A 15,837-nucleotide genomic window follows, 5' to 3' on the forward strand; every position below is an offset into this window, starting at 1 on the left:
TACATAGCAAGACCAGTCATATGTCACGTCACTTGATTTCTCCAATCCAGCTTAATTTATATTCACCTAGTTACATGACACGCTATCAAATTCAACAAGTCATGATCATTGAAATATGTTCTTTATAAATAGCCTGGGGATTAAATGTCATGTACTGGCATCTTTAGGGGAATCCCCTATCAGGAAACGATCCTATTGGTTAACACCCTGTCACATTATCGCACTTACCAGACTGTACACGAACGATATGCAAATCTGATCAATGTTTACACACGAATGAACAACAACACTGTAAATGTTGAATAGCAAGCTCAAAATAATAGATTTTAGTGTTACGTTTTCCAACTGAACACCGTGGAACCAAGCGAGATGATATACTCGGTTTAACTACTTGACAGACTTTCAATCCACTTCGTAGCAATGACACTCTTATTTCTGAGTCCTCGCGTTCCATGTTTTGAATTGAAGAACGAAAACTTATGCGACTAGGTTTTGGAGGCAAGTCAACTTACTTATTCCAGAGAAACGGTTTGAAGGTAATATTTTGATAGTTAAATTATTCCTTGGCCGGCTTTAGTTGATTTATGCATTCTATTTTGTATGTCTTGCGGAATCGAGATGGAAGTGCGACTTGTGGGCAGAAATAGAGATAGATCAGAATTGCTCGCTTCTTGCACAAAAATCCACTTTGTTGTCCTAACTGCTGTTCGTTCTGTACTTCCAAAAATCTTTTCATTGGGATATTATTATTAATTAGTAATATCAATAGGTGTGTAGTGACTAGACTGAAATGAATCCTGCATCAATCTTGTTTTCTTCTGATTTGACTTCGACTTCATAAACTACAATGTTAGTTTTAATCATTCAGTTTAGATAAAAGCTTAGCACTAAAATTCTACAGTTACATTTTATGAAAGTACTAACTGCTTTGCACTAAAGTTACAATCTGTCAAAATACAAATTCTTCAGACTAAAACTATCAAGATGTACGCCAACTGTTAAATCTACCAAACACATCTTATAAGCATCGCTCGATCTCAATAGGTGACTTGAAAAAAGTGCATGCACAACCATGAATAGCTTTGTGAGTCAACAGAATAACTTCAAAAATAATACGCAGATCCTATTTAGTAATGGTTAACTAGTGGAGTTGTTGAAGTACCCAGGCAGTGGTGTTATGTGCAAAGATTTATTATAGTTTTGAAGACCAATCTAGAAGTAGTGTTTTGAAGTCTTTGAATGTTGAGTAGTTGATAGTTGTACAAGCATCGTCAGGAGTACGAATATAATCCCCTCTACATCTATACTTTGTTACTTCTACAGCTAGTTGTTGCTCTAATTTCTAATGGCCGTCCTCAGTCTGTAAATAAAACAAAAGTTCAAATATGAAAGTCAGAAAGTAGTATATAATTTAACAATAATAATAATAATGATGATAATGATGATAATAATAAATTAATAATAATAAATTAATAAGAAAATTAATATAAACAATTTATATAGTTCAATGGCGCTTAGTACAGTATTCATGAAATATATTATTATATTAATATGTGTAAAGAATGTAAATATAGATATTTATTAGCATAAATTAAAAATAAAATATTATAAAGTGTTCAAAATAAATGAGTCTTAAGGTTCTTTTTAAAATGTTCCAAATTACTTTCCTTTCGCAGTGGTTCAGATTGCTCCACAACATATGACCACGTACAGTAAAGGCCCTATCGCCATACTATTTGGTGCGTGATAATAAAACTGTCCAATGGAAGAATGCTGCCTATATAACTATATCCGCAATATTCTGTTGAACTAGTACTAAGAGAATATTCTCTTGACTAGTATACATAAAACGTTGAAATAAACGAATGATAACAATCATTTGATTTTAGAACGCATTATAATGGATCTGAAGGAAACGTGTCTATGGAAGTTCTTGTGTGGGTTCAAAATTCAACCTTAATTTTAGCTCACGGCGCGGGCAAGCCTGACCGGGGTAGGGTACTGTCTATGTTTTTCTATCCAAAGAAAATCAAATAATATGTTGAACAATTCTAATAATTTGACATTAAATATGAAACAAAACTGAATTAAAAGATTTGATGGCCAAAAACCTATTTTTATAAAAACTTTAAGGTTCCAAAAGAAAGTTAATAAAAATTATAAGCGGAACCCCTACCCGTTACAATCAAATTGGTTGGGGACATCGTTGTGTGTTCGCTTTAACATTGAACTATTATTACAGCGCACGGTAAAAAAATTGTTTACTGACTTCTTAATAAATAAATTCTTCATAATTTTTTATTTTTAAAAGGAAGCATTGAAGAATAAAACAATCGAGATATTGTGCTGTTATCATACACTGTTTGGAGTTTCTTGTACCTTTGCATTAGTTTTTCTCCTCATCGTTTTCCACGGGTTGCTTTCTCCGTGCAGGCCTCTCGTCTCTCGGCATATCAGCCTCTAAACGGTTCACGTGAATCAAGTATAAAATGCAGACGATCATCTCAATTATCTCGTGCATTCCTTCTACTAATTCCATCATGAAGGGAAAATAGATTGATTTCGAAAAAAGCTTAGAAGGTGAATCGTCAAAACTAAGCTTAAGAGTAAAATTTAAATCGCTGTCACTACTACACATATAATAGCGCACGTATCAACCAATGACTGCCTACGTCTACGTCACAATATTTTTGACCGTTACGTCACAATATTTTTTACTGACAAAAAATAAAAGCACTTCTTGCTGACTAAAGAGGTCAAAACAGTTGTCCAGAGTAGGGACCCGATTTGGGGGGGGGGGGGGGGGGGGGGTGTCTCCCGCCACCACCTACGTTTTTCATTGGGGGGGGGGGGGGGGGGGGATATGCCGGTACCCACCACCTCTATTAGTAAGACCAGCTCCCGCTTTTTGTTATGGGGGGGAGGGGGGGGGGTTACGGCATCCATTACACTATTACCTCAAAATATTTTTTTTCTCAGTCAGCTTTTCAGGGCTGCTTTTTATGCGGGGGGAGGGGAAGGTTTATAGCGGAATCGAGGCATGTCAAAAGGCTGAGTCTTTAATAACGACAACCATCCAAAAAAGTATAAGCTTTAGTTAATTTGTTTCGTTTCCTAAAAATACCGGTTTCAACGGTTCAACGGATTAGTAAAAACTCAAACTGGTGGCAGCAGGAGCTATAATGAGCTTTGTAGAAATCATGTTGACGTTTGAAATACCTATTATAGAATGGTGAACTTTTTAGGGGAATGTTCGAGCCATATTGGCATTCTTTAGATTTTAAATCAGACAAAATTGGCCGTATTAGAAGATTTTTGTTTACTTTTTTTAACAACTCGGGTCAAATGTACTACGACTACAATGTTGCTACTTAGATTTGGAATATTTGCTCTTTTCGGTCTTTTCCCCCTCTTTCCAAAGCCAAAGGTCGTTCTTAAAAGTAAAGTAATATATCACAAGTAAACTGCGTGACAAAACATCATAAATGACCCGTAAATCTTCTGTTCTTTCACTAACTACGTACCGTAGTTAGCGTGTTTTCGAGGCTACGAAACCTAAGAAACAAATGTAAAGAGGCAAATGTAAAGCCAACAGATAGTATGAGCTTATAAATTCTAAATTTTAATTATAATTATATCAAATTGTTCAGGAAAGCCCGGGGTTTTCAAATCCACTTCTGTTTTTCGACAGGTTCTGTTTTATTTCAAGGAGAGACGATTTTCTAACTTGACCCCGGTTATGTCATGCATTTTCTCTTGTTAAATACATCCAATAGCGTGCATTCAGCTCAAAAAGTACGGTGGTTTTTTTTCAGTACAATTCATTCTAAACCAAAACATACAGTCCATGAATAGTTGAATTCGGCATTGCGAAATCGAGGAAAGCGAGGAAAGCGAGGAAACCCGGAGGAAACCAAGGAAACCAAGGGAAAAAAAAATACATAATATACTTATTAATATAAATAGAATATGAATATGAAACTGTACCTAGTGAGTAATTGTCAAGACATTGATTACACAGACTTTTACATCCCATGCAGTAAGCTTACTCTTCAAGTTGCCGAGTATTTACATGTAAACAGTTTAGGCAAGGCTGTGACTTAAATATAAATATAGTTCAAATATAGCCCCCGTAGGCTTGCAATAAAGAATTGCATGGAAATTTCTTTTGTAGCTGTTGATCACTTTCACGGAAAGGTAAGAAATCAGCAAAAGTCTCGTAAAGACTTCCTGTGGTCATCGTCGGGCTTCCTGTGTGATTCAATATGGCGTCGCAAAACAGTTTCGTTTCTTTACGACACTTTTGCCTATTCTTACCTTTCCGTGAAGGTGATAAATAGCTACAAAAGAAACTTCCATGCAATTCCTTATTGCAACCCTAGGCCTACGGGGCTATATGTGAACTATATTTGTTTTTAAGTCACGGCTTTGCCTAAACTGATGTAAATACTCGGCAAAGAATAAGCTTACTGCATGGGATGTAAAAGTCTGTGTAATCAATGTCTTGACAATTACCCACTAGGTACAGTTTTTAGTGGGAAAGGAACGAGCCGACACTCAAAACGTCTGCACAGCAGGCTAGCCGGCTATGAGATACTGAAAAGTTCCAAAAAGAAAATGATTGACAGGCTGTCCATTAGTTTCTTAACATAAACCAGGCATCTTTCAAATTTCAGAGACGCATTTTTAATTTGCTGGATTTCTGCTTTGTTCTACGTTGTAAATTACCAATTTTATTGGCTGTTTTCATTGACGATTTTCTTGTATCATTTATTATGCGAATAAAGACACTGAAAAGTTTGTAGCCGTATGCTCTGCGTCATGTGTCGGAGTTGTGGTTAAATGATGATGGCATCCTTAAATAGCGCTAATTTTAGAACTCTATGGTTGCGTTGAAAATGGTGTGCTTTGTATTCGATATCGTTTCTACGCCTCTATATATACCAGTCATATATGCCTATGATGATATGCATATTTACCCTTGACTTGTGGACCCTCGACAAAAAGCCACAGTCCGCGCGCTAGCTCGATGTCCTAACAAGTTTCCATGCTTCCGGTCAAGATAGAACGCTTTCACACTGTTTGTTTTTCAAATGATTTCATCTTTAAAATATCCTCAATGCGGTGGCATACCCGATAAACTCGGACTCGGACTCGGACTCAAATTGATTTTTTTTTCTTTTTTTTGTTTGTTGATATTTTGAAATTGAAAAATAATATTAAAATTCTTACACCAGAAATAATATAAATCAAAGTAATGATGATAATTCACTTACACTGGACCGCTCGGACTTGAGTTTCCCCAACCAAAATTGAATATTCGAATAGTCGGACAGAACATTAATCGGTAATAAGTGGTCTTAGTTGAAGGCGGGGCTTTTTTTTTTTAATATGAGGATAAAGACGGCGTGTGTTACAATTTTGTAATCGTATTTGAGCCTAACAGACACTTTCAGGCCGAGTATAAGGTTCTGTACGTTTTCTAGTATAAGAAGTGATTTTTTTATCCGCTTCAGCGTTGCGTGATGTCAACACTAGTCTCCAACTTGACTTCTAGACCGTGAAAAACCTAACACCGAAACAGGGAGACAATCAGTGTGCCGAAACAATGTATATTCCAAAGAAAGACCAACCGTCGCTTTCACAAACTTTTAACGTTTCACTCTGGGACACCGGTAATGTTTACATGTGAAAACATCAAAGTTTAAGGCGCCAAACATCAAACTTTGGTCATCAAAAGTTAACGTACCCTCCATTAGCGGCGGTTTTCTTTAGAAGTGTTTCCGCTTAGGTGAAAGCGACGGAAAGACACTGTTAGTATTTCTATTTTGACATTACTGCATGACATTTTGTGTACCCTGTCTTTAATCGATCTGTTAACACTTATTGATACCCCGCTATACAGTTTTGTGGAGATTTAGCAGTGACGCCAGACGCAGTAAAACTAAATTCAACTTCAAGTTTTATAATGTGGATTGTAATACCACAATGAATAGAAAAAAAAGGAGAAATGCGTGCTGATTTTTCCTTTTCGTCATCGCGAACCTCGATATGGCAAGCACTAAAACTTGCTAAACTTTGTACCATGCAGTACTTCTTTCTTGTTTGTATCTTCCTACCAGAAAGTGCATTCCACCTTCAATCCCAATGTGAAATGTGTTGTAGATTTTACGACCTGGTGTAGGAATATTTTTATTATTCATTTCAATTTTAAAATTTCAAAACCATCAATTCGAGTCCAAGTCCGATTCCGAGTCCGGGTTAGGGACATGCCCAATGTAGCGCCTTGTTTAGCAAAGTATTGAACTCCTTAATTTGTATTTACATTGCCATTGCAGCCAAAACCCATCTAAATAACGGATAGGGGGATTTAAAATCGAACTAAAACTGTAACGTATTATAAGTATATCATATAAATTTGACAGTTTTAAAAACAGCTACTTATGAGGTCATAAATTTGATCTCCAAAATCTTGTTGTTTGTAGAGTTTTTTCTCTTGTTGTTTTGAAAAACCTAAATGTTTTTTTCACTGAAAACAGACAATTGACCAAATTTCAACAGTAAATTAAATAAATAAAAGGAATCTATGATACTCAATTTCTTCAATTTCATACCAATCAACAGAAGGGTATATATCTCAACCACCTCAGAATGATTGTCGTGGTGTTGGTGGTGGGGGGAGGGGGGGGTTGTACCCGCCGCCACAACTAATATTGATGTGGGGGGGAGGGGGGGGGGGAGTTGTACCCGCCACCACCATCTTTGAAGTCAAAAAACGGGTATCTAAGGCAGCTGGGGGGGGGGGGGGGGGGGGGTAGCACCCGGCACCCACCAACCTTTCTAGAAAAATCGGGTCCCTACTTTGGACGACTGTTTTGTACTAAATTTCATTGAATTTGACCGGCCTTCCAGTGCTTGCCCATGTCCGCATGAACGCGCGAATTGAATTGAAATTGAAAACTCAAACTGGCTACGCTATTTTAGTTTTCGCGATGCATCTTATGTCTTGACCAGAGTAAACGAAAATTCATGCATCCACGTTTTTGAGGCAAGTGAAAATTTTCCAAATTAACCTTTGAAGGAGTATTTTGATCGTTAAATCATTCTGTGCAAAATTTGTGCAACTTCTCTTTATTTGAATATTATTAGTAGACTGAAATGGATTCTGCACGGATCTTGTTTTTTTCTAATTTGACTTCGACTTCATAAACTACAATGTAAGTTTTAGTGATTCAGTTTATTTTTATGATACGATGTGTCCTTGCGTGACATAAAGATATATATATATATTTATATGCAATTGTTTTGAGCGTCGTAAAAATCGTCGACTTCAATCAACGAGCAACTTCAAGATCTGGATTACATTCTACGATAGTACAGCGTTTTAGCGCTATTAAAATATTAAAAGCTATTAAAATAGATAAGCACTGAAAATTCTAAAATTACATTATCAAAATACTACAGGTTTGCCGTGACTAAACATACAATATATCAAAATACAAATCCTGTTGATTGGTACTGAATAGCTGTCAGCTCCTTGTTTTGCCCCTATGCTATTTAGTGCCAATTATGTGGTCCTGTCTTGTGGATATGGTGTCTCCTCTCTACTCACTTACTTAAGTTTATCCTTGGTTTATTCAACCATTCAACATCAGGTTACTGTTTCTATTATTTAATTGATAAATTAAACGAAACTTACCTGTAAGTTGATGTTTGATAGGGATTCTACCGTAGCATTTGCAGAAATGAGGAGGTCACGTGAGATAGCAAGCATGCGTATCCGAGCTCAGTCTTTAAAGAATTTTGGGTGACTTTGAAAAGTACATATGGGGGCATACACTAATGCCCAGGGTGAATGGGTTTTAGGGAGGGATGTGACCTCCTCATTTCTGCAAATGCTACGGTAGAATCTCTATCAAACTTCAACTTACAGGTAAGTTTCGTTTAATTTATCAATTCTACCTTGCATTTGCATACAATCGGAGGTCACGTGAGATTTCAAAGCTCAAAGTCTCACAAAATTAGCCCTCACAACAGTAATAGCTACATGAATTTTATTTCTACTGAGATTCATGTATAATAATGTCAAAATGAAACCTTGTAACATAGGTAAAAGAACAATTAACAATAAATTTGTAACAGCAATATAGGACTAAGCCTGAATATTAATTGTTCGAGGAAGCCAACACTGCTTCTGCAAAGTTATTTGGCTTTACAACTGGTCTGTCATAGAATCGTGCAAATACTGACTCTGAACTCCAGCCAGCTGTGGTCATTATGTCTTCAATAGGAACATCTGCAGCTTTAGCTGCTGAAGTTGACGCTGACCGAGTACTATGACTTTTAAAAACGCTAGTGTCAATTCCAGCTGCTTTCATGGTTTGTTTAATCCACCTAGAGATAGAGTCTCTGGATGCTGGTCCATGAGGCTTGGCATGACAAATAAGCAGTTGACGAGAATCCTTCCTAAGGGAAGCAGTTCTTTCAATGTAAACATTCAACAGAGTAAGCACACAAAGTTTTTCATCTAAAGTGTAACGCTTGAAGACAATGGGAGTCAAGTGTCTGTTTTTCCCCCCAGTGTTTCTGGTCTGTTTTAGGCATGAAGTTATATTGAATGAGATTTCATTTGGCTGTACATTCATGTTATCTAAAGACAGTAACTGGAGTGTTTGTGTTCTTTGAGCGGATATAAGTACTATAATCATGACTAGCTTATGCGTGAGCAGTTTGAGAGATAGTTCTCTGGCTGTAGGGAATTTCTTCAAGTGAAGTAGCACTTGCTGTGGATCCCATGTGGCAATATATCGTGGCAATGCAGGTTTGAGGTTAAACAACCCTGACATAAATCTGGACACAACAGGATGGCTGCCCAGCTTCACCCCATCAATTTTGATGAAGCTTGATAAAGCACTTCTAGCTGTTCCTACTGCACTGTAACCCATAGATTTAGATAAATGACACAAAAATTGAAGGACATTTTGAAGGCTGGGCTGAAAACTATGAACATTATGCTCCTCGCAGAACTTGACCCATGCTGCAACATATGTCTGATATTGCTTACGAGTCCCTGTCCTCCAGGATTGAAGTATAATGTCAAGAGGTTCGCCTGTTACTCCTTGATTTGTCAGAGCTAACCTGATACAAGACAACCAAGAAGTTGCAGTTTGGGGTAAAGTGGATGTACCTCCTCTGGGCTGTGAGGCAGCATCAGTGTTTTTCGTTTGTTTGTTATCTTTATTGGTTGAGCTTGGAGCATTTGCAATAGCCTCGGATACCAGAACTGTGTTGTCCAATGAGGAATTATCAAGATTGCCATTACTTTGTCTAACTGTATTTTCTGAAGAACTTTCCCTATAAGGCTAAAAGGGGGAAAGCAGTATATTAGTTGATATTTTCCCCAGTCAATTGTAAATGCATCAATGGCTATGGCACCTGGGTCAGGTTTCCAGGCTACATATTTTTGGACTTTATGGTTAAGTCTAGAAGCAAACATGTCTATCTCCGGCATTCCCCAACATTTTGTGAGGTTTTGAAAAGAGTCTAGGTCAAGGGACCACTCAGTATTGCTGTCATTTTTCCGGCTGGCTTCATCTGCCTCAGTGTTAAGACAGCCAGGCAAGTGGGAGACAGACAGTTTTAAGCTTCTTTCTTTACACCATAGTATAATATCCCTTGTAATTTCATTACATTGTGGGGAATGAGTGCCTCCCATATGCTGGAGGTATGCGACTGCTGTGGTATTATCACATAGCACTTTTATAACCTTGTCATGCAAATGATGACATAGAGATTTAAGGCATAAAAACACTGCTTTCATCTCTAGAAAATTAATGTGGTTAAGTGATTCCTCTGGTGACCATCTTCCCCGTGCTATTAAGTCTGTTCCTTCAATTATGCCACCCCAGCCTGAGAGTGAACTATCAGTTTTTAGGGTGAGCTCAGGTGGTTGTAAGACTAGTGGGCAAGGGAAGAGATCACATTCCCTAATCCACCATTCTAGATCTTTCCTAGCAACGGGTGAGATGCTCATTTCACTATCTAGATTCCAATTATGTGATTTTAGTGCATTTGTTTTGTCATTCTCTAGGGACCTATAAAATAGGGGTCCATAGTACACTCCAGGGAATGAGGCAACCATAAGGCCTACTACAGAGGCAACTTCTCTTATAGGTACAAGTCCCTGATGTTTTAATAGTTTTGCACATGATTGTTTTAGCTTGTCAACTTTATCAGGAACCATAGATATATCCATAGTAGTCGAGTTAATAATGAATCCCAGGAATTTAACTTGCTGTGATGGTGTAATTATTGATTTGATGTCATGGACTGTAAAGCCCAATGAGCTAAGCAAGTTAGTTGCATCTTTAGTTTGATTATTAAGTTCCTGAGGGGTATCAGCTAACAAAAGAATGTCATCGATATATCCCACTAAATGGTTGCCCTTAACTCTAAGGGTAGCATAAACTGGTTTCATAAGCTTATTGAATGACCTAGGGGCACTAGATAGCCCATTAGGTAAGCATGTAAATTCATATAATGTATTTTTAAAATTAAATCTGAGGTACTTTCTGTGTTCAAATGCTATAGGCACTGAATAGTACGCATCCTTGAGATCAAGAACTGCCATCCATGACCCTTGTTTAACGAGTTGGGCAGCTGATTGTAAGGACTCCATTTTAAAATGCTCATAGGTTACATGTTCATTGAGTCTTTTTAGATTTAGGATCAGCCTGTGTGATCCATCCTTTTTGGGTCTTGTGAATATGGTTGATATGAACTCATCTTCACAGTGAGTAGTTTCCACAATAACATTTTTATCTCGCAATTTAGCAATCTCTTTGTCTATAATTTGTTCCTCTCCTTTGCAGAAATGAATGCAGGGAGCTACTGTTTGATGAGGCTCTGAGTCAAAGGCTATACGATAGCCAGTTACGATCTCAAGTATGGTACTATCGGATGTTAGCAACCTCCAGCTGTCTATAAAATTAGCTATATTACCAGCTTTAAAATTTATGTTGATAGTGCATGCACTTACCAGGTCATTAGAGCTTTTTGTGTCTATTTTGACTGTTGTCGTTGTTTTGTGCTCTGTCTCTGACCTTCTTTCCTTTTCCAGGGTTTGTAGTCCTGGCCTCTGGAGTTTTTTGAATTCCTGTATTTGCTACCATGCGAATTACCATATGAATTGTTGCTACGGTAGTCTTTGGATTGGATTCTGGCACCAATTTTGTTCTGGTCACCAATATCTTTCAATTGTTTTTGGAGGTCATCTCCAAAAAGCATGTCAGAGAAGGGAATCTGTGAAGAGCACAGATAGGCATAATCCTTGCCTATGTCTGACTTCATAAACAATTTTCTCTGCACATTTATCTCATAGTTTGCATGTGAGAAGAGAGATAAGGCCTCTAAGCCCTTTTTCTTCATCTGCTGAAGTTGGTCGCCGCTCAGGTGCCCTGTCATGGACAGGTCAGTCATGCGCATGACTGGTATCATTCCTTTCACTAGAGCTTGTTGAATTTTGTACATTTGTGCATCAGTTTTTCTAGTGTAATCTCTGAGCCTTCGCCAGATGCCTGGATTCACCCTAGTAGGCTTTGCATTTTGACAGTTTTCCGGCCTTTCTATGCGATCTAACTTGTCTTTTAATGCTTTATCCGACATACGATGTCGAAGCATTTTGTCAACTAGCTTAGCGAGCTGGTTATGTTGGAGCTTGGCCCCAGTTATGTCATCAGACTCGTACTCCTTTTGGAGTTCGGCTAGTGTTTCATCAATATCTGACTCACCAGATTCATGTTCGTGTTCAGATTCATCTGAGACATTGTTTTTACCAATGATCTCATTCATGATTTCCTCAGGGTCTCGATCATCCTCGCCATCAGGCGTGCTCGTGGAGCGGCCATCTTGGCGCCGTTTTTTGGCGGGACGATCTTCAGGGGCCGCTGAACGTTTTGCCGGCCCTTTGCCTTTTCCCTTCACGGAAGGGGTTCTTGAAGAGTCTTCTTGCAATTTTGTAGGATTTTCTTTGCCAATTAGATGTTCTGTAAGTTGATTAATCGCTGATGTTAAGCGGGTAAGTTGGTCGGTTGATGTATCGAGCGGCATGGCCGACTCCGAAGTTCCTTCACCACTGTCAACGGTCTTCTTGGAATGACTTTCCGGTCCCTTTCCTTCGTCTTCAGAATCTAGGCTGATGTTTTCAGCCATTTTTAAAACTATCTTGGGATAATTTTCGTCGAAAAGAAGCAATTTCAACTCCTCTAAGACAAATCGCGACTGTATGCTCGGACAACAACTCGCACTGAGCTCGGATACGCATGCTTGCTATCTCACGTGACCTCCGATTGTATGCAAATGCGAGGTAGAATTTATTATCCCAATTATTTATTTATCTAATTGTATATTTTTATTCAAGATTTTTATTGTAGTGTATTATATGTAGCAGGTCCACATCAGCATTTGCTGCCATATTTAACCTGCTTTATCAAATAAAGTATGTATGTATGTATGTATGTAATTTTATCAAGAGTAACGGGGAAGACTACATCCCGGGCGGAGGTAGGACCTCAAAAATTTTCGAGCGGAGCATGGTGATTACTGATACCGGTCTATTCATTTCCGGTTGTCACAAACACAGTAATGTCACAAAAGGACTTTCGAGCATCAACTAATTACTACAATAGTGCATATATAGTCTATTTGTTGTTAGTCTCGCTAACTATTTCGCTCTAAAATTAAAAATTCTTTTGGGAAATTTGAAAGGGATGTACGTATGCAAATGACATCACGACTATAAACTGACTAAAATTGTTGTCTGGACTGCTAGCTGACTGTAATATTTTTCACATAATATTCATAACACGAGCGGGAACAGAAGACCGTCGAACTCGCTTATGAAGGCTGATTTTTAGGAGAAAAATAAACAGGCTTTTAAATCTGCCTTTCTATTAACTTGTTTAATATAATAGATAGCACGATCTTTTGACACATACCTGTTTGGGACAGTCTTTGTGTCCTTTGTCCTTGCAATGACCTTCGGCTCGAACATAGCAGGCAGAGTTCAATAACTGGAAATTCTCCAGAAAATCTTCAAATTCCTCCCTGTTCCCATTAAAATATCCATAGCAAAACCCTTTATCAACCGAAAATCCGTTCAAATTCTCCTGCAAATAGTCTTTTTCTTTGGACACTGACTCTCCTTCCATGCTATAAACAGGACTTACACTCCGCAAGCGCGTAAAAAGCCCGCGAAAAATTTGCCTCAGGGGTTCGTACGCTGGACTGGAAGCTAACAGAGCTAAGGCTTACTTTTCTCTTAGTTAGTAGATGCTTTTGTCTATCAAAAGAGGAACCGTATTTAGTTTCTTCAACAATCACTTATATCAAACAATTATTCTGTTTTTCGAAAATTCACTTTTAGTAAATATTAAGAAATGGCATTAATATTTATTTGAATAATTCTTGACGAAGAGTCACGCTCGAAAGTCCTTTTGTGACATTACTGTGTTTGTGACAACCGGAAATGAATAGACCGGTATCAGTAATCACCATGCTCCGCTCGGAAATGTTTGAGGTCCTACCTCCGCCCGGGATGTAGTCTTCCCCAAGATTAACGCCAACCGTTACATCTAATACATTGTTCAACGTTTTACAGTTCTAGTGTATTTCCTACGGATGTCAGGTCCATAGATACTGTAAATATATGCTGTGTACATCGTCTGGTTATTGCTCTAATATCTAGTGGCTGGCTGCTGTTCTCGGTCTGCAAAGAAATCAAAAGTTCAAAAATAAAATACTAGTAAGAAGGGTAATACCTAATATATTACACACAAGCGACTGATCTAGCCAAGCCTGTTTCCTGTCCTTCCTGTTCTACACAGGGGAGAAACTGTTGCGTGTCAACTCTGACAGCGGCAGAGTGGAAAACTATCTTCAATTATTTTTTATTCGAGATGAAGATAATTTCTCCCATAATAAAAACCATGCAGTGAAATCGAATCGAAATGCACTACATTGTTTTTATGTTTTTGTTGTTTTTTTTTTTTTTTTTTTTGCGCGAGTACATACTCTCCGACCTAGGAATTTTGTACACAACTCACCACCACCACCAGGGGCTAGTTTTGCTCTCGAAAGATTCTTCGACAAAGTCTTCCAAAAAAACCGACAATTTTAGGCTTTGAATCTCTTTTACTTAAAAAAAAAACGAAAGATAACTACAGATAATCCAATACAACATCAAGTTTAGCCATTGAGTGAAATTTACCTCAGATGTCTTTATTGAAATCGAAAATCTGGAGATTTAGGACAAATCAAGACCAAAAAACAGACTTGGAAACTGGTTAAGGTGAGCAAAACAGAAGCTTACTTTAATAATTACGTCTTTTACAGAACGAGACGAAGTTTACATTCAGTTAAACTTGACAAGAACGACTGAGACAAAATAGAAAGTAAAGGCAATGCAAAATGACGAATTTCTTTGTCAGTAAATTGGCGTTTGTAAATGTTTTTGAATATTTTTTACGGCTTTTTAAAGTGAAAGTCTAGGTCTTTCTACAACAACATCTCTCAACAACACAAATTTAAGCTCATTTTTATAATCAGACTTGCTCGAATAGCTTAATAAACAGTTGAATATTTGGTGTAAATTTATATTTCATTCAATAGACCCTTTTCGGGTTCCAAATTACCGCTGTGTTTCTTGATTACAGACTCATTTACTCAGGCTTAGCCTCGATTTTGTGCAGAATATTCGCGTGTTCAAGTCAAGGTCCGTCAAGTTTTAAAGTGTTCGTATTGTTGAATTTGTGCATTCTTTATTTAACTGTTGGTATTTGCGAGTAATTAGACACTGACTGGAGGCTTAGCCTGAGCATATGAGTCTGTAATCAAGAAACACAGCGGTAATTTGGAACTCGAAAAGGGTCTATACTTAAATAAATTATCAAAAATAATTGTCAAATAAAAGTCCTCGTTGTTTTGAAGATGGGACCCCGCGATAGGAGGCGAATCTTTGTTGAACGAAAAACATATTAAATTCTTTTGTCTTTCACGCTCGGGCTCATTTTCTCCTTGTTCATCCGTGAAGTTTTGTCTCAAACTCCTTCGTCTTTCACGCTTATTTTCTATTTGTTCGTCCGTCAAGTTTTGCCTCATATGCCTTTTTCTTTCACGATCATGTATCTCCTTGTTCAAATCCCGCCTGGATTTGCGTTTTCTCTCTCTCTGCTTGCAGCTTTTCTTCGGTGACATTCCTTCGTCTTTGCCTTCTTTGCGGTAAGTATTTTTTTCCTGAACTTCTGCCGAACGTACTAACTTGACTAACTTCAGGCGCAGATCAGAAATTCCCACTACGTGCAGAAATACCAACTTCAGTTTTAGCGGCGGTGCCGTACCATTCGGCGGATCGTTAAAAACTTTGGTTTTGACTATGCACAAATTCTTATAATATTTTATTATTTTTTAAAAATAAAAAGAAATATTGAAGAATTTACCTTTTTATTAGTTTTCCTCATCATGTTCCACGGGTTCTTTTCCCCTTGTAGGTCTCCAGTCAGCCTCCAAACGGTTCACGTGAATCAAGTATAAAATGCGGACGATCATCTCAATTATCTCGTGCATTCCTTCTACTAAGTCCATCATGTAGGGAAAATAGATTGATTTGTAAAAAAAGCTTAGAAAGTGAATCGTCAAAAGAAAGCTTAAGAGTAAAGTATGAATCGCTGTCACTGTGCATATAATTAGCGCGCGTCTCAACCAATGACTGCCTACCTCTACGTCACATATTTTTTTAGTGCACGTGACCGTGATTGTTAACTTGTTACTGACTATAATTTC

The 15,837-nt window shown here is 37.8% G+C and overlaps 2 protein-coding genes and 1 long non-coding RNA gene across 3 annotated transcripts; 1 reads left to right on the forward strand and 2 right to left on the reverse strand.

Annotated features, from left to right (window-relative positions):
* Positions 1–270: 270 nt before the first annotated feature.
* On the forward strand, positions 271–1,878 carry LOC148913410 (uncharacterized). The gene is made up of 2 exons (XR_016119666.1): positions 271–536; positions 1,677–1,878. It is a non-coding gene; the product is annotated as an uncharacterized LOC148913410 (long non-coding RNA).
* A 6,131-nt stretch (positions 1,879–8,009) lies between these two features.
* On the reverse strand, positions 8,010–11,046 carry LOC116309014 (uncharacterized). Its single transcript, XM_031719537.2, has 3 exons — positions 11,039–11,046; positions 9,458–10,952; positions 8,010–9,362 (listed from the first exon to the last, which is right to left on the reverse strand). The coding sequence occupies exons 1-3, from the start codon at positions 11,044–11,046 to the stop codon at positions 8,166–8,168; spliced, it is 2,700 nt and encodes an 899-aa protein (XP_031575397.2). The 3' UTR covers positions 8,010–8,165.
* Positions 9,227–12,296, reverse strand: LOC148913411 (uncharacterized). Its single transcript, XM_089029365.1, has 2 exons — positions 11,039–12,296; positions 9,227–9,362 (listed from the first exon to the last, which is right to left on the reverse strand). The coding sequence occupies exon 1, from the start codon at positions 12,208–12,210 to the stop codon at positions 11,062–11,064; it is 1,149 nt and encodes a 382-aa protein (XP_088885491.1). The 5' UTR covers positions 12,211–12,296; the 3' UTR covers positions 9,227–9,362; positions 11,039–11,061.
* Between the last annotated feature and the right edge of the window lie 3,541 nt (positions 12,297–15,837).

Source organism: Actinia tenebrosa, unplaced genomic scaffold, assembly GCF_029948245.1.
Source record: "Actinia tenebrosa isolate PJP-AT-01 unplaced genomic scaffold, QUT_ActTen_1.0 PGA_scaffold0__85_contigs__length_37466705, whole genome shotgun sequence".
NCBI lineage: Eukaryota > Metazoa > Cnidaria > Anthozoa > Actiniaria > Actiniidae > Actinia > Actinia tenebrosa.

Bases quoted from the DNA above. Each gene is read 5' to 3' on its own strand.
- LOC116309014 (XM_031719537.2), bottom strand. The intron at 9,363-9,457 runs GTAGCCTGGAAA...TCCCCCTTTTAG, and splicing joins ACCATAAAGTCCAAAAATAT to CCTTATAGGGAAAGTTCTTC.
- LOC148913411 (XM_089029365.1), bottom strand. From the start codon at position 12,210: ATGGCTGAAAACATCAGCCTAGATTCTGAAGACGAAGGAAAGGGACCG.